A 25,546-nucleotide genomic window follows, 5' to 3' on the forward strand; every position below is an offset into this window, starting at 1 on the left:
CGCGCCAGGCTTCAACTTGGGGCTGACCGCGAGGGAAACAGTAAGGGCTGACCGGCATTGGGTTCAGAGCAGACGCAGACATTAAGGACAAGGGTGAGGGAGTAATTTACCAATGGAGAGGGCGTTCCTGGCTCGAGGCTTACGAGGACTCTTGGTATCATTGCAAAGAACCAGGCTGAACCTTGACTCACCTACCTGTATTCAGGTGAGGCCTACAAAAATTGCTGATTGGGTGTCCATCACTCTCGATCTCGGTTGTGTGCTCTGTTGCCATACTCACTGGAATATGTGGTCTTTATCTTGCTTCTGTAAGAAGGGATGGGAAGGCCTCCGGTGCATTGGCATTGGAACTGGGGGCGGTACCCATCTGCCCTTTCTGGTAGGGCACCATAGGTGGTGAGGGCCTGGCCTGTGGGAGGCAGGTACTGGCAGGCAGGTAGGAGCCAGGTAGGGAGCAGCAGGTTGTGGCAGGTCTAATTAGGGTGAAGAGAAGAGACAGTAGGCAGGTGGAGGAGGAGACCAGGGGCACAAGGGCACCTGAGCCTACTGGCAGCAGGAGGAAGCAGAACCCTGGAGATGGGTGACAAGCTCTAGAACTGCCAACCAACACCATCAGGCATAGAGAGCCCCTCCAGAGGTGACATAACCATGGAGTGGGCAAAGTGGTACCGAATTTGCACTCCAAATAATCCTTAATCCTGATCCTATGCCCAGATCATTCTGTCCCTAAGGGTACACTGTCCCAGGAGGAGGGGTGTATAGAGACACGCGCAGTGTAAGCACATCAAGGTTAAGGTAACAAGGTGGGAGAGTAGCACCAGGCAACAGACGGGTCGAGGCTCCTTGGACAATGCCCCACCTCTGTTTACCGTGCACGGACCAGGCAGGGACAGGAATGCTAAAGGCTGGGAGTGGTGGTAGAACTGAATAGGGTGTGTATTACACATGTGTCACTGTGTGTGCTTATCTGGTCCTACGTGTACAAGAGCATGTGTTCACAGAAATAAAGCTTTGTACACCCATCTGTTTGTGGATTTGCAAAAAGGAACAGTAAAAAAAAAAGAGAGCACAATTTTGGCTAAGAAGCTAGAATAAATATCAAAGTATCAGTTTCCTGGACCCACTTTATTGGATACCCTAATATCCCTGGGGTTAAGAGGGGAAACTGGCTGGAGTGGCTTGGAGCTCCCCAGGCATTTTATGAACCAAGTAAGAAGAGGGGAGGGCTCCACTCCCAGCACATGCCACAGTTACCAGATTAAACTGGTTGCCTTGGTAACGTCCTCTCTGGGCAGGATCTGGGATTGTCGGCTAGGAAGGGGGAAGAATTGGGCAGTGTGGAGGGTGTAGGGGCTGCAAATAAAAGGGTCAAAGAGACTTCTGGAAACCGGAGTGTGGGGAAACAGGACCTCAGCACACTCCAACTACTCAAGGATGTCAGGCATAGACTGAGTTCAAGACCTTGAATCAGAGAGGAAAACCAGCATCGAGTTATGGTCCTCCTAGAACAGCAGTGGTTCTCACACCAATTGCACACTGTAATCCAGGGAACTTTTCAAAAATACTGTTCCCCAGGCCACACCTCAAATCAATTAAATCAGATCTCTGAGGTAGGGCCAAGGTTTATGGTATTTTTTAAAAGATCCCCAAGTGATTCATATAGCCAGGGTTGAAAATCACTGCCCTAGAGGGACAACCGAACCTAAGTGGGCTGCAGATGCTGGGAGACAACTTGGGGATTCTAAGTCCTTGGCTCTTCTGAGTCTCCCGTAAGGCCTGTGCGCCGACCTTGTGGGGAGGATTGTTGGCAGGGCATCTACACTCCATGAAGAAATAGAGGGAGAGAGGGTGGTATGAATAACACCTGTGAGGAGACGGAGGCAAAAAACTGTGAGAGCCCAGCCCATGGACTTCTGGAAGGGGATAGGGCAGGGCTACCTAAGGCTGATCCGTCTGCCCCTTAACACTCTCGCCTTCTTTCTGCCCACTGAGAGGCAGGCCGGGAGGGCAGAGAACCTGGGGGCTTTGCTGAGCTTGAGTTTCTTCTTGCTGAGCTGGTTACCAGGGCAACAGAGAGAGCAATGGGATCTAACTGCAGGACTGGAGAATCAAGAGGCAGGGGTGAGGGGGAAATATCATGCTCATTCCTCCTGCCAGCAACGCACCCCCAAGGCTGGCTGGCATCCTTTGGATGACCCCAAGAGATCAGGCCCATAGTTACCCATCACTCTGCAGAGGAGAAGGTAAGTAAACTGACATGAGTCAAAGAGGAATTAGGGCTGAGGGGCAGAAGAGTCAATGGTTCTCTGGCTGTGGCAGCAGCACCAAAGGGTATAGGAGGGAGTCCCAACTGTCATTTTAAGATGCACCATGATGCCCATGCCCCCAGTGTACAAAGACTTGTGGGACCCAAGGACAGATGCTGCCAGCTCCACACTGAATTCAACTGCTTCCCCACATCAGGGATAGCCTTTGTAGTAAACTTCCATACCACCCAGGATCTGGAGGATCTGCAGGAGGAAATAGTCAACTCAAAGCTAGCTACCAAGTGGCCTAGGTAACTGGGAGTGTGAGCCAGAGCTGGTCTTTCAATTGCCCCTCTTCTTTACTTGTACTGATAGGAGCCTCTCTCTACACTGTGGTCCTTGATACTTCAGTGCCAGCGCAAATTTTCCTTTTCAAGAGGACAGCTAGCTATTTGCACCTTCCCCTCATCCAAGACCTGGTACAGTTGTATTGATATGTGGGGCATCACCCTGGGAAACTTACTTGCCAAGCACAAAGGAAGGCATGAGGGTAACTAGCTGTTCATGTAGGTAAGCAACATCTCACTAGATTTTCTGTCCCTTGCACTTCCAATCTAAGAGACTGCATATCCTGGTGTCTATGTGGCAATGGGGTTAAGAAAATTAATAGGGAGTACAGTCATTTGTGGCCTCATAGTGGGGGGTCTTCACCTCTCTGGGCTTCCATTTCACAATTCTGAGTTGGCTCAAGCTGGGACTGCGACTCTAGGGAATCAGGGGGTCCCCTTCCCTCCCTCCCAAATCAAGACCCATGCAAAACACTGGCAAAGGAGCCAAGTTTACATGTCTAAATTTTATTTTCTCCAAGTCACAATGCCAATCACATATGTGCACCCTTTAAAACAGTAACAAACAAGAACAATACACATGGAGAAACTCTTGCAACAAAACACAGTGGACCAACAGAGACAACTGTCACAGTGTCTTAAGGTCTGGGAATCTGGGCATGTGGCCCACTGGCTTGAGGAGACATCTTCAGGTTTAAGGCAAAGGGAACAGCCTACAAAAGGCACAACCATCAGCCACCCCTGGAACAATCTCTTAGTTGTTTCCTCCTTGGGGGTTACAGTTTGAGTGCCTCTTTCCCCTCCCACCCCTGTGACTCAGAGTGGTTAAGCCAGCTGCTGAAGAGAAGGAACAGAATTAGTGACATTACTTGGGGAGAGACACAGCTGCCACCTTCTCCCTCAGGTTCTGTAGAAGGACAGGGACAATGGCCAAGTTACCCCTGGCAGTCACAAGTGCTGCAATAACAGGAATCTCTTCCAAAGAGGCAGCAGGGGAGTGGTTCAGCGCCATAGATAAGAAGGAAAGGAGGGAGGAGCCCTTGCCCTGAAAAGTGACTGGCGTCCTTAGGCTTTAGGCCCAGGTGTGGTACCCTCTGTCTGCAAGGACAGGAGTAATAAAACTTAGGGAAAACAAGGTAGTAACATCTAAAACACTTGTAGCAGGAAAGACACGGAGAAGAGCAATTGCAAAGGACAGGGAAGACCGCTGGCTGGGTAATATCTGCCTCTAGAGAGATGCATTGGTCCATAGCAACTGGAAGGGGTGTGGTAGAAAGGGTGTAAAGAAAAGCAGAGCCCTCTAATTCCACTTACCTCAAAGACTGAGCCCTGAGGACTGTGTGAATACACACCCCTAAGGTGCAAAGGGTCTCACTCCACCCTCCCTTTCTCACTAAAGCATCTAGTTTGCCATCTCTCTCCACTGTTGAGACTTTGCCCTTAGTAGAGAAGTGAAGTCTACCAGAGTACAGAGACTGATGAAGGCCCAGAATTCTAAAAACCAAAGTCAAGAAGAAGGACTCCTACCACACACTTTGAGATCTTCTCCACAACGGGACACTCTGTGCAGACAGCTATGTTTCCATAGAGTTAGAAGAGTTAAGAGAGTCCAAGTATACAATAACAAAGGCCAACCAAAAATGAAAGGCCAGCTCTTTGTAGACTTGGTGGGGGAAGACTGGCTGGTAAGGTCTCAATTATCTGGGATGCAGGGAAGAGCCAAAAGGGAACCCAGAGAAGCTAGCAAACCAGAGAATGAACTTGTTTCATTTAAAGGCAGAGAGAGAGAAGGGGGCGGGGGGGGGGGGGGTGTGTGTGTTAAAGGAATATTAATTTAAGAATAGCAAGCCAGGCTTTAAAAACGAACATCTTAGAAAACAAAACAGGATGGAGCTTCCCTGGGAGCAGCAGATGCTTGAATTTCCCAGGAGAAAGTGAAGAAGAGCAAAAGATGTGGGCTCCTAGATGTAGACTCAGAAGCCTGGGCTGTCTGGATCTCTGCTCCTCTGAGCACAGCCAAGTCAAAGAAAGACTGAAAACGGGAGGAAGTCCACTTGCTTCTCCCTTTCTCCAACAGAGCCTACCCTCAGAGGAAGGCAGGGGTTCCCCCCATTCAGCTGCTTGCTGGTAGGAGCCATCCTATATCTTCGAAGCCCTCCTGGTAGTAGACAGCCAGTTGTTTTCTATCCTGGGTTCTCACCTCTGCTGTCCTGACAGGGGTGAGAAAAAGGGAAGAACCACCAAAGTGTTAGTGGACCTTTTGGGTATTTATAAGCTATTTCCAAAAAGCCACATTTCTAAATAATGTATATTAAAGTAATATCCCTAAAACAAAACAAAACAATAAAACCCCCATGGTCTTTCTCCTCCATGACCTTTAGAATTAGCTCTGCTGTAACACCTCAAATTTAGATTTCCCCTTTCCTTAATAAGGAATGCCCTCCTGCATTTTTTCCTTCCAGCTTCCCAAATAAAATGCTACCAAATTAACAGTGGTTTTTACTCAACCCTGCTCAGTGCATTCATAAAACAAAGAAACTGGCAAATTCTGGGACTCCTCTAAGCCTCCCCCTGAGATATCCCATGATTACAACTTGGAGCACTAATTAGGTGACTGTTCAGCAAGTAAGCATAAGCATTAGTTTTAAGAATGTTCTGAGTCATATTAAGTTGTACACTTACTTTTATATGATGTTAGATTTAAAATATTCAGAAATTCATATTAACTGGAACCCCTGCTTACAACCTGAAATAAAGTTGGAATTTGTTATCAGGTCATTATTATTAAAAAAAAAAAAAAAGAAAAGACCATTTTCCATAGAAACACACCCAGAAAAGGAGAGAAATCTGAAGAAAAGGAAAGCCCACTGAGGTCGGATGTGCCCTAAACATCCCTTGTTTAGAGCTGCTTCCCTAGGAGCTCTCATACCTCAGGTGGTGGGGGCTTGATGGTGACTGGCTGGGGAGTCCTCCGGGGTGGGGAGGGCTTTGGCTGCACCTGCTGCTGGGCGGGGTTATAGTAGGTCACTCCTCCATATACCTGTGATGGGGCCTGGGACCCCAATAAGCAAGGAGAAGAAAAAGGAATTAATTCATCCAAACTATGATAAACAGGAAACATTATTCAGGCACAAAAATAAGAGCATTGAGGAATTTATAATTTTTTAAATCTCTAAGCTGCCCCCCTTTAAAATAATTATTCATTTCTGCCTTAATATGTCCTAATAGGGTTCTTACTTCTTCAAAGTACTACCCAGCTTTCTCTAATTCCTACCATCAGCTGACAAATGGAAGAAACTGAGCTCAGTGGTGACACTCCAGATACCACATGGTGTCAACCTTCTGGGAGTTAAACAGTACAGGGAGGGGTAGGGCTGGTAAGTAGAATACAACTTCATTATGCAGTTGAATAAACAGCAGACATGCGCACCTAAGACATACTAAAATACTTGAATGAAACACCATTAAAGAAACGGAAGAGAATAAACAGATGATGGGCATCACATAAGCTGCATTTCTAGCTCCTGACCACCAAGAGGCGTCCTGACACCACATGCAAATCAGTGGCATTGAAATGTTCTCTCCAATTCCTTGAGCATTCTCCTCATACTATATTCCTGTCTGATTTAAAGGATGTGTACTTAGGAAAATCTCATTAGCCATCTCACCTGTGTGTTAGGATATAGATGAGGCGGTGGTGGGGGAGGCAGTGCCCCTGGAGCATAAGGGTAACTGGGATTACCAAAGTTCATGACGCCTGGAGCAGAAAAGTAGGTAGGAGCAAGCAACTGCTGAGGTGGTGGCTGTCCTGGAGCCATGGACACTGGTGGGGGATAGAGGCCTGGATTGGGCAGAGGTGCCGGTGTCTGGTGGGGATGTAAACCTGGACAATAAGAAAACAAAAACTGAAATAAAAGGTAACACCATTTCCATGGGATGGCCTGGCTGAACTGCTCACCACAAACTGCTCAGGATGGAAGTCCTCAGGATGGACCCAAGAGGAGTTTGTTGCCCAAGCAGCCGAAGTGGCCAGCTTCATTAGCAAGCAGCACAGAGCTCAAGAGGATGGGGTTTGTGAAGCCCCCAACACATATCCTCACGTACTGGAAGCATACAAGCAGAGGCGCAAAGCTTACCTGGGTGGGGAAGGTGCATTTCTGGCTGCACAATCATGCCCTGAGGAGGCAGTGGGGCAGGGCTGTCACCATGGGTATAGATTGGTCCCTGGAACTGCACTGTAAGATATCACATTGGGACTCTCATAAACCCTCACTCTTCACATCACATGGACAAGTCTCCTTGACCCCCAAGCCCTTTGAAAAGATGTTCTCATTTCCATGTGAAGAAAACAGCAACCAGAGAATGTTTGTTAACCACAAGGAGAGGTCAGAAGGGAAATTCAGGAGGCAGGAGGCTGGTCTCTTAGTTCACTTCACCCTGCCAAGAAAGATACTCCAACAATAAAAATAAACTCACATGGATCATAGTAATGTCCCTCCATGATACTGATGTGCACAGGAGGGGCAGGGGGCTCCGGCACAGGTCTTTGCCGTTGAGATGAATAGCGTTTGGCTCGCCCACCCTGGACACCCTGAAATAAAGAAAGAGGTCTGAGCAAGAAGACTTCCAAAAGGCTGACTCTTGTATCATGTCCCACCCTCCTTTAGGTACTGCAAAACACTTACTTGGTACATGGCAGTGTTAAAAAAAAGTATTTGCAAAAAGAATTGAAAAACCAATGAAAAAGCATCAAGATCTAAACCCAAACCCTGTACCCTACATTTCGGGAGACCCAAATTAAAAGGGAAACATGCGAAAACTGACTTAGTTTAAACAGTGAATGAGCTGTGACATGCAACCCCCTGCATGTGCCCCTTTCCCCCTTCTGTACCATTTCTTCCATCCGGTTAAACTGAGGTGGAGGTCCTGCTCCCATGTGTATGTGGTTGGGCATACCTGTAATACACCAAAAAAGTCACTGCTGCAGAGCAGACAGATGTGAATGGGACTCAAGATACCATCAAGAAAGTGACAGGCTGAAGAATCCCAACATGGGGAATGGCTTTCTTCCTTTAAACTAACAAAATTCCTTTTAAACTATCTCTGCTTCCTGTCAACTCCAGCATTTGGAAATTTGCCCCCATTGCCTGCCACCTTAATACAGCAATAAAACCTCTGAACATGAAAAAAAAATTACTTCAGTAATGCAATTCAGAAAATGCAAGTTCAAAATTTTCCCATCAAGTATTTCCCTGAACAGAATCCCTGGGAGGTTATAATTAGCATATTACATTATCAAACATCTTGAAAAATCTCAGCCCTGAAGTCTCTGAGCAACAACTAGAGAGGGGAGGATGTTCTAAATCTACCTGATTATTCCTGGCCACAGAGGTCTGGGCTAGAAGTATAGGAAGAGATTCCCCTCTGGCTGAAGATGACTCAAGACAAAAGGGAATGTTCTAGAGACTGTCTTCCAATGGTAATAAGGCATTGGTAGGAGAGTGTACTCCTCTATCCAAAGATCAACTCCAGGTCCAGTTTAGGCTACCCTGGTTTTTGGTGTTCAAAAATTACGCACACCAGATAAGAATGCAGAAATTGCCAGTCCAAATGAGGATTTCCAATCTTTGAGTTCGATTTAGATTTCAGAAACTAAGGAAAAGATCCTCTAATCTATCTGACTGGAGGAAGAAAAAAAGGATAGGGGAGAGGGGTGGTAGATAGGTCCTAGTCACTAGCACTATGTTGTCCAACAGGATATCCACTAGCCACATGTGGTTATTTAAATTTCAATTAATTAAAATTAAAACTTCAGTTTCTCAGTCACTCTGGCCATATTACAAGTATTCAAAAGCACCATCAGTACAGAAAGTTCTACTGGGCAGCCTGGCTCTAGAAGACTGAGGAAATTAGAGAGGCTTTCCTTTCAAAAAGATTAGGAGATACTCATCCAAATTCAAATGCAGTTTCTGCCTTGAAACACTTAACCATTAGTTCAAATAATAAGAACACTGCCTTCTTCCACTTTTTCTACAGCGACTGGTAACGGATTCTGTACTCAGGAGCTCAGTACTGATGACTGATCAGTTAATAGTAAGCAAAGTAGTGGGGTAGTCTTGTGCAATAGATAAAACTGCTCTGAGGTTTTTGAATGAATATACCTATGAATCCATCTGTTTCTTGCAGTTAATGAAGATATTGTCAGACACCACACCTCTGAGAGACATAAGTCCCATGCCCCTAAGTCCAATGATACAAAGGGGAAAAAGCGAGTCACTATCCCTAAGGTACCTACTCCGAAGCTCACGTGATTGCAGGAATGAAGGCTGCCCTGGGCTCCAATTCTGTTCTGTTATATTTAGTTGTGCCACATCTTGTTCAAGTCCACCTGTAGTAGAATCCACTGGAGCCTCCCAGTTCCCAGTCTTAGCAGGTGGAGGAGGCGTAGTTTCTGGGACTGGAGGTGCTGGGGTCAGCCCTTCAGGTGGAGGGGGCACCTCCTCTGCAACCTTGACTGCATCTCCAGCTTTGACCCTGGTTCTTCTTGCCCGGGAATAGGATTTCTTCTCAATAGGCCTGTCAGGAGCTGGTGGTGCAGTGTCAGGAGCAGGATTTGGTATCTCTGGGGCTGCCTCTTCCTTCTCAGGACTACCAAGCACTTGAGCATCTGCTTCTGGAGATGGATCCCTTACTGGAGTCTGCTCCAGGCGCCGTGACCGGTAACTAGTCTCATGTTTAACAGTCTCACCAGACCTGCCAGCATGCTGCCCGCCAGCTTCCATAGGCCTAAAACCAGCACAACCTTCCTTGAAGCCTCCAGATCGAGAGTAATTCCTGGCAGCAGACATGCGGCCAGTACCTACAGCATTCCTGTTGATAAATGTCCTTGGTGGTAAGGTGCCCCCAGGACCCTGGTGGCGATGGGACTTATTTGGCCGCTCCCCAATCCAGTTTGGATCTCTTTGTGGAGGACTCCCAAACCTGAACAAATGGAACAGAGAAATAACAAAAGGGACCACTAGAGACATAAACTGAGGGTCAGGGAGACTTCCTATATTCCTCACCCAATTACGGGCCAGAATAGCATTTTTTTTTTTTTTTTTTTAATAATAGTGTTTATTTATTTTTACTTGTTGACAGTTTGCTTTATTTATGGCTGTGTCGGGTCCTCGTTTCTGTGCGAGGGCTTTCTCTAGTTGTGGCAAGCGGGGGCCACTCTTCATCGCGGTGCGCGGGCCTCTCACTATCGTGGCCCCTCTTATTGCAGAGCACAGGCTCAGTAACTGTGGCTCACGGGCCCAGTTGCTCCGCGGCATGTGGGATCTTCCCAGACCAGGGCTGTGAACCCGTGTCCCCTGCATTGGCAGGCAGATTCTCAACCACTGCGCCACCAGGGAAGCCCCCAGAATAGCATTTTAAAAAGCAGAGACCTGGGCTTCCCTGGTGGCGCAGTGGTTGAGAGTCCGCCTGCCGATGCAGGGGACACAAGTTCGTGCCCCAGTCCGGGAAGATCCCACATGCCGCGAAACGGCTGGGCCTGTGAGCCATGGCCGCTGAGCCTGTGCTTCCGGAGCGTGTGCTCCGCAATGGGAGAGGCCACAACAGTGAGAGGCCCGCGTACCGCAAAAAAAAAAAAGCAAGAAAAAAAAGCAGAGATTTTCTCCTGTAAATATCAATAGTGTAGGCTCCAAAATTTCCTCACCTGGGTTTCCGAATTCTTCGGGGTTTGATGTCATCAGGATTGTGAGCTGAGCGGATATCATAGCCATAAAGAGCAATGAGCTCCTGTCGGGACTTTGGAGCCTGTTCATCTTCCCGAAACTTGTCATGCTCCCAGCGACCCTCATCCTTCCACAGCTTTCGTTGACGTCCCTTGGGTCTGGTTGAAACCAGGGAAAAGTGTCTTAGGTTGGCAGATTCTGCCAAGTAAAGATGTTCATGGGGCTTCCCTGGTGGCACAGTGGGTGAGAGTCTGCCTGCCGATGCAGGGGACACGGGTTCGTGCCCCGGTCCAGGAAGATCCCACATGCCGCGGAGCGGCTGGGCCCGTGAGCCATGGCCGCTGAGCCTCACGTCCGGAGCCTGCGCTCCGCAACGGGAGAGGCCACAACAGTGACAGGCCCGCATACCGCAAAAAAAAAAAAAAAAAAGATGTTCATGAAATAAACAGGGTTGGGCAGGGAAACAGTAGGAACTCAGGTATTCTCTCCATCTTTCCCAACAGGCTATACAAAACAGGCCTTCCAAAAGCAAGAGTGAATCACAGCACCTCAGGGCCTGCTGGGCTCAAATGTAACAGGAATAGAAATGAGGAGAGACTTCACTTCAAACTACTCAGCACTCTGGAAACATCTCTCTCCTATAAGGCCACCTATGCAAGTATTTCAAATCCCAGAGGTTTTGAGCCTCAGATTAAAGAAGGCAGTGGAAGTGTGGCTCTGGATCCCAGCTCCTCCACCAAGAGTTACTAAATATTCTAAGCCTTACTTTCCTCATTTGTACAAGAGGGATAATCACAGTACTTACCTTAAAATGTTGTGAACAGTAAATGAGATAATACAAGTAAAATACTCAGCAAAGTGCCTGGCATATATTTCAATAGTAAGCACTAAATACATACTAACATACTACAGAGCAGTGGCAAGTGGCTGTTACCTGACTTCCTCCTCCTGAGTCTGCCCTCGAAGATCATGCTCAAAAAAGAGCCCTTTCCGGGGTATGTATGCTGGGTTCTTCCGATCTTCATCATCATCCAAATGCTTAGGGCCATTTTTACCAACTTTGTTCTCCACAGGCTCTGTGCTCTCCTATCGGACAGATAAAGGACTCCTTACTCACTCCAAAGTTAAGAGCTCCTATTCCAGAACCCAAATGGAGGCCTTTGGTGGGTACTAACCTGTCCATCCCCACTTTGCCTCTCTCCAGTCACAGTGCCTTTGGTATCAGGCTTTTCTTCCCCCTTCTCGTCTTTTGCTGAAGAATTAGCAGCATCATTGGCTTCTGATTTCAGCTCCACTTTGGAGTTTTCCTCTTCACTGTACTCCCCTTCATCACCCTGAAAAAAGTTTCCCTGTCAGCTGTGGAGATAAGATCTGAATGGTGTATTTTAAAATTTTCCATTTTTAAAAAAAATTTTCCATTCTTTAGGAAAACATTTTCTAACGAATTAAAAGGTCAAACACATCAATATTCTTACTAAAATTTCTAGAGAACAGAAACATTGTTAAAAAAATTAAAAGCACATTAAAAATATATATATACAGGGAATTCCCCGGCGGTCCAGTGGTTAGGACTCCATGCTCATGCTTTCACTGCCAAGGGCCTGGGTTCAATCCCTGGTCAGGGAACTGAGATCCCACAAGCCGTGCAGTGTGGCCAATATATATATGTATGTTTATATAGATTCCTGTAAGTTTTCCAGGAAGAAATGCAAGGGTCTGTTAACAGCAGCAGCCTCTTTCATTCACTAAGCTTATTGTGATAATCATTCATGATGTCAAATCATGCTGTACACCTTCAACTTACACAGTGCTATATGTCAATTATACCTTAATAAAACTGGGAGAAAAAAAACCCAAAAACCAAAAACAGTGGCAGCCTCTGGGGAAGAAGCCCAGGGGATATGGATGGGAGGCTTTAAGTGTCTAGCATACAGAAGGAGCTTTATCTTTGTTGATAATTTCTCTCCCTCTCAATGAATCGTCTCTTTAAACATGCAGTGCCTGATAACTACACTCTAACTCAAGCTGTTAATTCTCTCATCTCAAAATGGCTTAGAACAGAGATTCCCAACCTTTTAGATTATATGAACCCCTTTTTAGGATCTAAAATTTTCATGGATCCCCATGAGACAATAGCTCAGTATAGTATCCACAAATTGAGAAAACATGTAATGACAAACAACTGCTATACATTCAATAATACTTTTAAATACATTTATATTTTATTAATTCATATATATATTCAATAATAGTAGTACATAAAGGTGGGAGATGTCGATTTGGTCTACAGATAATGAGAACACAGCTAGTGAATTTGCAACCCTTTATAATAACTCCATGATTTCCCAAGGCACTATTACTCTCAAGTTGGGAAATAGTGGCTTACATTTTTTATGTCTATGATATAAATACTAAATTTTCTGTAGCGTGAGAGCCCCTTAGCAACAACTCTGTCCAGAATAAAATTATAAAATTATGACTTGGAAAACATTAGAAGGACTTGTACAATCACTGCACCTGAGAAATGAAAAAAATTAAAGCCCAAATGCTCTCTCTCCTCTCCACTTTCTTCCCTCTCTTAGCACAGCAAGATTGGATAATCCAATCAATTATACTTCAATTAAAAAAACAAACAAACAAACAGGGGCTTCCCTGGTGGCGCAGTGGTTGAGAGTCCGCCTGCCGATGCAGGGGACACGGGTTCGTGCCCCGGTCCGGGAAGATCCCACATGCTGCGGAGCGGCTGGGCCCATGAGCCATGGCCGCTGAGCCATGTGGCTGGGAGAGGCCGCAACAGTGAGAGGCCCGCATACCGCAAAAAACAAAAAAACAAAAAAACAACTGGATAATCCTGCTTGTGACATAGAAGTGTTAGGTCTGCCCATACAAAGAAGGGTCCCTTAGGCCATCCTTTAAATAGGGGCCACTAGAAAGGGTTAGGCGATAGAGGTGTAGCTAGTTCTAGGTAGGGAAAGGGAGCAGCTAAGGCTCCTGCTAAGGGGGCTGGCTTTAGACTAAAGTTACTCTCATATCCTTGTCATTCCAAGATTTGGACCTAAGGAGGCAGGGCTATAGGCCAGGGGAGGTAGGTTTAGAGACCTATGAGGACACAAAGAAATGGATTCAAGGGAAGGTAGTTTAGTCCCCACTGCTGGGTTAACATGTAAGGGTATCAATATACCTCTGCCCCTCTGGTATATTCATGTACACTGGTCTCTTATTCTCCTACTGGGTCTGACACTCAATCTGTACCAGACCCTCTCCTGACTCCAGGTCCAGGATGGCCTCAGGAATCTGATCAAAGATACTCACTGAGACTCCTGATGAAACAAGAAGCTCTCAAGTTCTAAGGTTTTGACCTTTTTTCAAATAGGGCTAAGATTGCTGACTGGCCCAGACTAGTCAGTTAATTCCCCTTCCCCTTTATTCCCTGCTCAGCATCAGGGCGTTTCTGCCTCTAAGTGTTTTGGGTTAGGAGTCCCAGGAAGGTGACACTGCTATGAAACCACAGAGTTCAGGGAGACTGCTTGACCACACCCACACTATGAGAACCACACCTTTACCTACAGCTTTTTAACAACCGAGTACCCTTGATTCTTCCCATTTCTCCTCAATCACAAGAAGTTTTCTCTCCTCTTGAGCTGGGAATAGGTGGGTGGTAATCATTCAGTTCTTTCCTTGGTCCTATGTTCCCTGCAGGTTCTGTAGCAGAAATTGCAAGAATCTTGCTTGGGGGACCTCCCTGGTGGTCTAGTGGCTAAGACTCCACATTCCCAATGCAGGGGGCCCAGGTTCGAATCCTGGTCAGGGAACTAGATCCCACATGCCACAACTAAGACCTGGTGCAGCAAATAAATAAATATTAAAATAATAATAATAATAAAGATTTCATCTTTAAAAAAAAAATGTCTTCCTTGGTGTGTATGTGACCTTAATTCACTACTCCCCCCCCCACCCCAACACTGACTAAATTCAAACACCTTAAAATAGTATCAGCATGATTAATGAGAGAACTTTGTTTTACGCTCTATCCCCTCTTAGTCTGTGGTGGAATGCCAAATGAGGCAACTCTTTTATTCCAAATGAGAAACTAATTTTGTTTCCAGGGCAGGACAGAAAGATACAAATAGCACAGTGCTGAGGAGACTCCAAATTAGCATCAAAGTCTGGTGTAATGGAAGCCAAGGTGCTACCCTAGAGTCAAGCTTCTTCAGCTATGGGCTGACATCAAAACCCTTTACCCTACTGCTGACTCTCCCATTCAGTGAACACCCTTCCCAACCCTAAAGCCTAGCTTTCTACTGAAGCAAATGCTTCCCTGGCAGAATTCTCATGCAAAGGTTTTAGCTCATTTTTTCATTCCCCACATATTTCAGAGTAAGAGGTCGACCTGGTATCTTCCTCATTCTCAATGTCTCTTCCAGATCTAACTCCTCTGCCTCATTTAAAAATTTTTAAAATTTTTATTGTTTTTAATTTATTACTTATTGAAGAATAGTTGAATATAATGTGCTAATTACTGCTGCACAGCAAAGTGACTCAGTTATACATATATAAACATTCTTTTTCCTATCCTTTTCCATTGTGGTTTATCACAGGATACTGAATATAGTTCCCTGTGCTATACAGTAAGATCTTGTTGTTTATCCATTCTATATATACCAGTTTGTATGTGCTAATCCCAACTCCACCTCATTTTAAACTGCTGTTTCTCTGAGGCTCCTATCACCTAGCTATACCCTGCTTCTCGAAGGTTAGGATTACACCACTTCACTTTTATGAAAGACCTACAGTAGCACTTGTTTTCACAAACTGAAAGAAACTTGAAGATAATTTTTGTTTTAAGAAAAAAGGCAAAAGTGAAAATTGTACTCAGTGTTTTGTTTTGCAGTGAGCTGTCATACTGGCAGCTCCACACCCCAAGCAGAAATAGTGGCACCACCAAGCTCCTGCCCTGGGAACTACACTCAGCCTCTCAGCATCAAGCTACCACAGCTTTGAACTGTGTCTGTGAGCATCCGTGCTTTATTTCGATTTATTCTGTGCATCCCTTGGCAAGATGTGTCCTAAGGTAATTGCTTCTTTGCTTTAAGCCATTTCAGCTCACAGGGACGCTCTATCAGACCAAGGGGGAAACCTGTACCTCTATGCCTCTGCCTGGGTCCACCTTGTCATTAATTTGAAGACTATGGCAAGGAGCTCACAGTTTTCACCTCCACTTTGGTCATCCACTTCCACGTACACACTTCAGTCTTACCTGGAACTGCTATATACATTTTCTTTTTTTTTAAGTAAACCTGATCTACTTTTAAAAATCTTAAATTTAAACACCTCAGACTTTGATCAAAACTGCCACGTGGGGGACTTCCTTGGTGGCGCGGTGGTTAAGCATCTGCCTGCCAATGCAGGGGGCACGGGTTCGAGCCCTGGTCTGGGAAGATCCCACATGCCCTGGAGCAACTAAGCCCGTGTGCCACAACTACTGAGCCTGCACTCTAGAGCCCACAAGCCACAACCACTGAGCCCACGAGCCACAACTACTGAAGCCCATGCGCCTAGAGCCCGTGCTCCGCAACAAGAGAAGCCACCACAATGAGAAGCCCGCGCACCGCAACAAAGAGCAGCCTGCACTCCCCGCAACTAGAGAAAGCCCGCGGGCAGCAACAAACACCCAACGCAGCCAAATATATATATATAAATAAATAAATTTATTAAAAAAAAAGCCACATGGAAAAGAATGAAGTTAGACTCTTACCTCACCCCTTATACAAAAATTAATTCAAAATGGATCAAAGAGCTAAAATATAAGAGCCAAAACTATAAAATTCTTAGAAGAAATCATGACTTTGCATTTGGCATGGATTCAGCAAAAGCTTCCTTGATATGACACCAAACACACAAGCAACAAAAGAAAAAACAGATATATTGGACTTCTTCAACATTGAAACCTTACACCATCAAGAAAGTGAAAAAACAACACACAGAATGGGAAAAAGTATTTGTAAATCATATATCTGATAAGAAACTTATATCTAGAATATATAAAGAACTCTTACAACTCAATGATAAAAAAAACACCCAATTAAAAAAAGGACAAGGTATCTGAATAGCCATTTCTTCTAGGAAGATACACGAATAGCCAATAAACACAAGAAAAAATGCTCAACATCATTACTCATCAGGGAAATACAAATCAAAATGAGATACCGTTTCATACCTACTAGGATGGCTGGAATCAAAAAATCAAGACAATAATAAGTGCTGTTGAGAATGTGGAGAAACTGGAATTCCCATACATTGCTGCTGAGAATGTAAAATGGTGCAGCTGCTTTCGAAAACAGTTTTGACAATTCCTCAATTAAACAGTTACCACATGACTCAGCAACTCCACTCCTAGGTACACAACCAAGAGAAATGCAAACATACAACCACACAAAAACTTGTACACTAATATTTACAGCAGCATTATTCATAATTAAAAAAAAAACAGAAACTCAAGTGTCCATCAATGGATGAATGGATAAACAAAATGTGGTATATGCATACAACGTAGTATTATTCAGCCATAAAAAGAAATGAAGTACAGGGGACTTCCCTGGTGGTCCAGTGGTAAAAAATCTGCCTTCTAATGCAGGGGACATGGGTTTGATTCCTGGTCAGGGAACTAAGATCCCACATACCACAGGGCAACTAAGCCGGCGCGCCACAACTACTGAGCTCACGCGCCTCAACAAGAGTGCCTGTGTGCCACAAACTACGGAGCCCACATGCCCCAACTAGAGAGAAAATCTGCACACCACAACTAGAGAGAAGCCCACACACTGCAAAGAAAAATCCCACATGCCTCAACGGAGACCCTGCATGCCGCAACTAACAGCTTGGATGAAAACCTTGGAAACATTATGCTAAGTGAAAGAAGCCAGTATATTATATTATGTTGCCATATAATATATGATTCCATTCATATAGAAGGCCAGAATAGGGAAATCTCTAGACACAGAAAGTATATTTGTGGTTGCTTAGGGCTGGAGCGAATAAGGATGGAGGAACTGTGGGGGGCAAGTGACAGCTAAAGGGTACAGAATTTCTTTTTTTCTTTTTAAGATTTTTTTGATGTGGACCATATATGTATATTTTAAATTAATTTATTTTTTGGCTGCGTTGGGTCTTTGTTGCTGCACGTGGGCTTTCTCTGTGGCAAGCAGGGGCTACTCTTCATTGCAGTGCGCAGGCTTCTCATTGTGGTGGCTTCTCTTGGTCAGCACAGGCTCTAGGTGCATGGGCTTCAGTAGTTGAGGCACGCAGGCTCAGTAGTTGTGGCTCGCAGGCTCTAGAGCGCAGGCTCAGTAGTTGTGGCACACGGGCTTAGCTGGTCCGTGGCATGTGGGATCTTCCCGGACCAGGGATCAAACCCACGTCCCCTGCATTGGTAGACGGATTCTTAACCACTGCACCACTAGGGAAGTCCCCAGAATTTCCTTTTGAAGTGATGAAAATGTTCTGAAACTGACGGCGGTAATGGTCACGCATACCTGTATATACTAAAAACTGTAGAACTGTACACTTTAAAGGGGTAAGTTGAATGGCACATAAATTATATTTCAATAAAGCTGTTAAAAAAAAAAAAACGAAAACCCGCCTGTTATTCCTGTTCTTCCCCAGTTACTCCTTTACTCTCTAGTCTCCAATTTCTTACGTCATCCACTCCCTTGACATTTCTACCTTTTCCCTACCGATCAGTCCTTTCCCACATTCACTTTCCTCTCTCAACTCTGTGACCCCTTCATTTCAATCACTACTAGTAATTCCCTCAAGTCCCCTACTCCCATGTGCCCAAGACTGGATCAACTATCTTTTTCTAAGCTTACAACCAGACTTCTGATCATCACTAAAGGGAGTTAAAAAAAAAAAAAATCATACAACTTCACCCATCAGTGCCACCTCCAACCTCAACTACTCAAACTTCCTTTAGTCTCACAATTCCTACACTGCCCTTCCACCAACAACCATTCTTTACGTTTTTCCTTCTACTTCACAAGGAAAACAAAACAAAGGGCACACCAGCTTCCTCCCCATATACCTTTGCTTCCCACTTCTCTATAATTACAATGGAAGATGTTTCCTATTTCTTCTCATGTACTCAGTCAAGGACACCAATACACGCATTACCTATCCCCTCCCTTTTCTCTCCCTTTCTACTGATTTCTTCAACCTTTAGCCATACTTTATTCTCCAACTTAAAAAATAACACCAAACCCTCTCTTGACGTTACAGCCTTCTTTCCAGCTACCAGCTCTCTAGCCTCCCCTTCATAGGCTAATTTCTTTAAAAAATTTTCTTGGAAAAAAAAAAAAAATTTTCTTGGAGGATTCTGCGAAAATGGCAGCAGCATAGTTTTTGATCTCTTCAAATCTCCACATGAAATGGGAGCAAGATCAAAACCCTCTGGATAACATTTACAACAAAACTAGGTTACAAGCTATCCCCCAGGACCCAAAATATAAGCACATAAGAGCAAAGCATCAACAGCCACAAGACATGCATCAGATTGCTATCAGTGCTGGAAAAAGCAGAGAGCGCTAAATGGACCTGAAAACAGAAGAACCCTGAACTAGTCAATAGAAAGCAAAACTGAGAATAACAGTTGAAACCAGAAGGGGTTTTACTGTCTCCAATAGAATGTGTGTTTAAGGGTCCTGCAGTAAGAAGGTCTGAAAGGGTTAGAGCAGTCTAACCCTTCTGAAATCTTAAAACCAATCTAGCTGCCAGGGCTCCCCTCTAGGAGAGTAACACACTGAAGATAAAACTGTTGAGAAGGGAATCAAATTCAGCAGAAGAGGGATAAAAGGAATGAAGGAAAGAGAAGGTCCAAAACAAGTTAGAGAAGGGAACAAAAGCAGAAAATCTCAGAAAGTAAGCCATCATATATATATTTTTTAACACTACAGAAAAACAACTGAAGAGGGAGCTCTATGAAGTTAGAAAAAGGTACTCTGAGCCGTACTTCCTTCGAAAAGATCAGGAAAACTAATTTTTAAAATCAACAAAGGAAAAATACAGAGATCAAATCCCACATAAACTTGCTATGAGAAAAAAAAAAACGTAGAATAGCATTCCTACAATGAAAGCACGCCAAAAAGACATGCATATCATATCAAAATTGTAACTTCTATTTCAAAATGAGCAAAAAAGACATTAATATTATATAAGGCATGAAAGAACATCAGTCAGAATTAGAAAAATCCAAAAATGAAATGAAAGAACTCATTCATTCAAAGGGAGATATTAGAAATTAAAAAAAAAATTCATTTCAAATACAAAGTCTAAAACTAGAAGGAACACAAACAACACAAACACAACAATAATGCCTTATGAGAAATTAAAAGTGAAAAGGAAGAAAATATTTAAAAATCAACAGAAAATGAAGAAACAGATATAAAGGATTACAGAAGAAGGGTCAAACACTGAAGACAGGAAAAGAATATTGGGATAGAAGTTCCATGACATACTGTAGAGCACATCTCATACCTATGAACACTGATCCAGAATGACCAACTCCAGGACAAATTCTAATAAATTTATTGGACTTAAAGAAAACATACTGGGAATATCTAGACAAAAATAGCAAGTGACTTATAAGGGAAAGAAAATCAGGTGTTCACCAGTCAGTCCGGTGCAAGATAAAAGCTCTGGGTCACACTGGTATTTTTCCAAGGGTATCATGGAAAGACAATTTGCAAGAAATACAAAGGACAGAGAGAGCATGCTGAGTTGTACTATGAATGAGTGACCATCAAAATCTTTTCAATGGATACACTGTAAAGAAAAGAAAGGGATGAAAAACTAAACTGCAGACTAAGAGATAGATCAAAATTTTAAAAATAGGCAAGACTAAAGTGTAGCATCTAGGTATATACAGTTAGTAATCAACAAGAAATTCAAGCAAGTAACATTACAATGAAAGGCAAGATATCAAGTCTACTTCTCTAATCTAGACAAGTGCTGTCCAACAGATCTTTCTGGGATGATGGAAATGTTTTTATTTATGCACATGTGGCTACTTAAAATGTAGCTACTGCAACTGAGGAGCTGAACTTTTCAGTTTAATTAATTTAAATAGCCACATTTGGCTGGTGACTACCCTATCAGACAGAACAGAACTACACCTCTCTCTTAAATTTCAGACAATATATACTAGATATTGCCACATCAAAGTCCCACATGTTCCTCAATCTCAAAACAACCAAAACTTAACCCAACACTGTCCTTCCTGAAATCTCCTCCCACTGTGGTCTGTTTCTTAGTGAATAACACCATTCATCAACCTGGGAATCCCTTTGACTCCTCCTTAATTCAGGCTCCACATTCAATCAATCAAGAAGTTCTGTTAGTATCACCAAAATATCTCTCAAATCTATGTCTTGCTAGTGCCACTGCCATGTCCCTTCTTTAGGGCACCATCATGCTCCTTGGACTATCCTAATAACCTTTTAACAGCTCTGTCTCCAGTCTTGCCTCATCCACAATGCATCCTCCACACTTAAGCCTCCAACAGCCTTTCTTTCTTTGCTGTTAGAGTAACATCCAAACTCATTTATAAACAAAATGGTAAACTCCTATAAAGTCACAAGCACCAAACCTCACTGAACACTCCATACTGCCTGGCAGTCTTTCTGATGTTTCTGTTCTCTAGTGACAACTGCAAACATTCCTCACTCCAAAACCTCTTATCTCCTTTTTACTCTTTGCAGATAACTTTACCATTGACTTCAAAGAAAATAAATCATCTCATCAATCACCACATTCTGTCAATTCCATAGCCTAAATAACTGTCAGTGCTGTCCACTTCTATTTTCACTGCCACCACTCCACTCCATGCCACACTTACTACTTTCCTAGACTTCCACAGTAGCTTTCTTAACTAGCTTTGCTGTCTCTAGTCTTGCTCCCTTCAGATCAACTCTCCCCACTGCACACAAAATAATGGTTATAAAAATAATAATTCTAAAATATTACTGTGCCTCAACCTGGGATCTTGTTAACATACAAATGTCTGAGTCTTCCCTCCCTCTGCAAGATTGTTTCAGTAGGATTTTTTCATGTAGGTGTTCCCTGGATCTGACAAACACTGCTTTAAAATTTAAGTCTAATTCATAACCTGTATCACACTCTTGTTTAAAACCCTGGTACACTTTTTTACTTCCTTAGAATAAAATCCAAATAGTTTTCAACCTGGCTTATAAAGTACTTTAAAATTTGGACTGAGATTCATCCTTACCACCAGTCATACTAAACCTTTCATATCCTCCAACTCACCATGGAGTCCATCCCTTCTAGACCTTCTTTCCACACTGTTCCCTCTGCTTAGAAAATTCTACCTGGCTAACTCCTACTCACCCTTCAGGTCTCTATTTGAACATTCGCTCCTGTAAACATTTCCAAACACCCTAAACCCAGTTAGTTGTTCCTGCTATGTGCTCCCAAAGCACCATATGCTTCCAATAACATGGCATTTACCAAACATTATTGTAATTACTTAGTTAACTGTCTATATTTTCCCCCTCTGACCTGGAATGTACTGCTAAGTTCCATGAGGGCAGAACCATGCCTGTCTTTTATTCCAGTGCCTAGTACAGCTCCTGGCTCTGAGCAGGCACTTAATAAAGAGAAGGAACAAGTAATCCCTGCATGATCTGGCCCCTACTCACTAATATGCCCTTATTTCTTGTATCCATCCTGTCTCGACAATGTTCCAGCCACACCAAACTACTTTCAAGTTTCCAAATATTTAATCTTCTCTCCCGTCTCTGGGCTTTTGTAGCGGTTGTTCCCTCCGCCTAGAACATGGCTTGCTTGGCTAACTCCATTCATTCTCCTCTGACAGCCTAAGATGGACTCAGTACCCGGCCATTAACACCCTACTTAACCCTATCCCCTAGCAGTTGTCACCAAGTCCTACAATTGCCTCACTGTTTGTCTGACTTCCTTATTAAGTTGTAGGATTCCTAAAGATAGGAACTTTGTTATATCTGTTGCATCTCCCGGGCTTAATGGAAAGTCTAATATGTAGCAACAGTTCTATAAAATTTATAGAAAAAACCTTTGATCCACAATCCAATTCCTCCTTATATCTCAGGGCTCTGTTCAACAACTCCAGTAAACAAATAGCCATTCTGATAGCGTCTCTAGTAGTTTATCCAATCAAAACAAGTAAGTTCACAAACGTTTGGCTTAGGGAAGCTTTCTGCTAAAGACAGAAAACCTTATCCATAAACTGAGAAATGTTTCTGACACAAACCACTCAGAATCCTACCCTTTTAAGGTCTTCAGATATACTCAGAAAAAATATCCAACTGGCTGGCTTCACTACCTAGGCATCATGAAATGGAGTGTCAAACAACCTGTAAAAGGCTTCAAAATGTTCTCATTCTCTCATTTAGAACCTTATTTCCTTTAGATAGGGTGAAAAGCCAGCTATTAACAGTATAACACATGTGGCCTGAAGAAGCTTACACCAAGCTTCCCTCCCTATAACTGAACAAGACCCTTTATAATAGTTTTCAGAAGCACAAATGAAGAATGCACAAGAGGAGTAACAAGTAGGTGATGGTACTTTTGAACCACAGGTGCGTACAGTTTTTAAAATACACTTTCCAACCTACACCATAGGAAAAAGAAACTATCACACTCACTTCTGAGTCTTCTGCACTTTCATAATCCGAGAGAACAGCTGAAAGGAAACAGAAACATGTAAAGAAAAAAAATTCAACACAAGTTATTATAATTACATCTCCCGACTGCCTGTTGCGGATCAAGCTAAAGCTCTCATTTAATTCTGACTTCAACCTATGAGGGAGATAAAATTACAGTCCCCACATCCAGACTGAAAACAGGTTCAAAGAGTGACTTTGACTTTCCCAAGATCATACTGCTAAAACGTATGCTTTTAAGCTCTATGCTACAAAGAGCCACTTTGCGGCACCCTCCCCCAAATCCTTACAGTCTGAGAGGATGTCAATTGCTGGAAACAGCTGACCTGAGTTTATGGGCAAACAACTCTGTCAGGATGCTACTCACCATCGCCCTCGATGGCATCTTCACTCTCCTAAAAGAAAGGAAAAGACATGGGTTAGTTCTGTGATTTCCAGAGGGTGAGAGCTGAAAACCGAACACAAAATGGTTGGAAAGGGGCACGAGGAAAGGTACATCTTTAACAAGCAGCATCCGAGGGAGGTCCCGTCTATTCACCTCCAGTCCCAATTTCTGAATAAACATCCACTACCCATCCGCAGAAGCTCTGCCCTCCCCCCACAAACCGCTCCTCCTCGCTTGGGGCTCCGGAGGCAAACCGCACTGGGATAGCTCTCTTCTCGAACACGTTACGCCTCAGCATCTACCGTCAACTCCCAGCCTCCCATCTTCACCTACACCCCGCCCGCCCGCCGGCCCGCCCCGCCCGCGCGCACTCACACACTCCGACTCCTCAGCGCTCTTGGCGCCCCCGCTCTCCAACCGCCGCAGATGAAGGGCCCCGGCTCGGCCTCCGCGCTGGGAAAGCAGAGAGCCACTGCCGCCGCCTCCAGCGCTACCACTACAGCTCCCGCCGCCCCGCGCCGGGGAACCGCCGCTGTCTGAGCCGGAAGCACCAGATTCTTCGTCCTCGGTGTCCTGCGAAGCGCGCTGCCGCCGCCGGTCCGCCATCTTACGGAGAACAGCCGCCGCCGGCCAGCTCCTGACGTACCCCGCCCGTCGCAGGGGCTGCCGGGAAGCTCGAGACCTGGTCCCAGCATGCTTCACTTGCGGCGCTGATCGCCTGGCTCTTCAGAGGGAGGGGCTGGGGGCGGAGCTGGCGCGCTGCGACAAGTTTGCCGGCGAGCGGGATTGCGTAAGTCGGTGACGTGAGGGGGCGTGACGCGGCCCCTGACTTCCCCCGGTAGGGCACCGGGCAAGGGGGGAGTTGCACTCGGGCAGCCTCCTTCGGCTCCACGCCCGGCCATCTTGGGCTTTCTGAGTGGATATCGTTGACCTGTCACAGCTTCACTGCGGCATTGGAGTTGTTTCATGATTTTCTTTTTCGTTTCTACCTACGTTTGAAGCAGATCGTTTGACTGAATTCGTTTGCTTGGTAAAATCACGAATCAAGGGAAACCTCTGAAGCCGTTGTGCTGCATCAGATTTGTTACACCAGCCCATTTTAAGCTAAAGGGCGGAGGAGAAACCAGTTGTCCGTAGTGAAGCCCGAGGATTTAGTGTTGCAGCACTACAGTGTTTTCCCTTGTATTCTCATTTACTCTTCCCTCTTCAAGTGTCTTCCCACCCCAGCCATCACCTCTCCCAAAGCGCAGGCTGGTATGATGGTAATCTTACCAAGATTTTAGAACCGATTTTAAAAAAGAGAATCATAGGAATGGGCATTTGGTTCAATATCCTGACATGATTTCCTTCTTGTTAAGGGCATGCCAGACGGGTAGATGAGGGAATGCTGAGATTTTGGCAACACATTTTTCAGCAATGAAAAAAATCGGTATATTTGTTTTGTACCATAATAAAAACATATAAGAAGCGTAAGCTATTAGTGCACCTACGGGAGTACACATTTTAATAATACACACCAGAGAAAGGTCACTATCATAGCACAGGATTCTGTCCTGTGTAATGCTTTTACAAATGCTATGGTTAAGGATACTGATGTTTATCAAATTTATAGACAATATGAAACCAGAAGGTATTCTGAATGCCTTCAGAGATATAATCAGGATCCAAACAGATCTCAGCTGGTTAAACAAGTGGTCAAATGTGACAACTTGTAAATCCAGAAACCAACTGCCTGAGTTCAAAATGGAGGATGTGTGATCTAATAAGTGTTAACAGAAAGAAAAAAAAAAAAAGACCCAGAGGATCCTATCTATCTCAAAGTAAATTGATATAGTGAAGCTGCCAAGTTTAGTGTCTAAATAAGGAAAGTGATAGTCTGCCACTTTGCCTTTCAGTTGTTTGGTCTGGATTCAATTTTTTTTTTTAATAAATTTATTTATTTATTTTTGGCTGCATTGGGTCTTTGTTGCTGCACGTGGGCTTTCTCTAGTTGCGGCGAGCAGGGGCTACTCTCCATTGTGGTTTGCGGGCCTCTCATTGCGGTGGCTTCTCTTGTTGTGGAGCACGGGCTCTAGGGCACAGGCTCAGTAGTTGTGGTGCACGGGGCTTAGTTGCTCCGCAGCATGTGGGATCTTCC

At 44.4% G+C, this 25,546-nt stretch overlaps 1 protein-coding gene across 2 annotated transcripts; it reads right to left on the bottom strand.

The window, feature by feature from the left end:
- Positions 1 to 60: 60 nt before the first annotated feature.
- Positions 61 to 24,134, bottom strand: CASC3 (CASC3 exon junction complex subunit). Of its 2 annotated transcripts, XR_004478565.2 has the most exons (15): positions 23,785 to 24,134; positions 23,392 to 23,419; positions 23,007 to 23,044; positions 11,490 to 11,648; positions 11,249 to 11,400; positions 10,296 to 10,472; positions 8,889 to 9,574; positions 7,485 to 7,549; positions 7,070 to 7,184; positions 6,730 to 6,828; positions 6,262 to 6,476; positions 5,523 to 5,645; positions 5,276 to 5,339; positions 4,678 to 4,803; positions 61 to 473 (listed from the first exon to the last, which is right to left on the bottom strand). XR_004478565.2 is itself a non-coding variant. In XM_004282757.4 (14 exons), the coding sequence occupies exons 1-13, from the start codon at positions 24,013 to 24,015 to the stop codon at positions 5,316 to 5,318; spliced, it is 2,112 nt and encodes a 703-aa protein (XP_004282805.1). In that variant the 5' UTR covers positions 24,016 to 24,134; the 3' UTR covers positions 3,081 to 4,803; positions 5,276 to 5,315. The 2 variants fall into 2 exon arrangements, 1 of the variants encoding a protein (XP_004282805.1); XM_004282757.4 differs by lacking the exon at positions 61 to 473 and having other exon boundaries at positions 3,081 to 4,803.
- Positions 24,135 to 25,546: the final 1,412 nt, after the last annotated feature.

The sequence above is a fragment of the Orcinus orca genome, chromosome 19 (genome assembly GCF_937001465.1).
Source record: "Orcinus orca chromosome 19, mOrcOrc1.1, whole genome shotgun sequence".
NCBI classification, from domain to species: Eukaryota; Metazoa; Chordata; class Mammalia; order Artiodactyla; family Delphinidae; genus Orcinus; species Orcinus orca.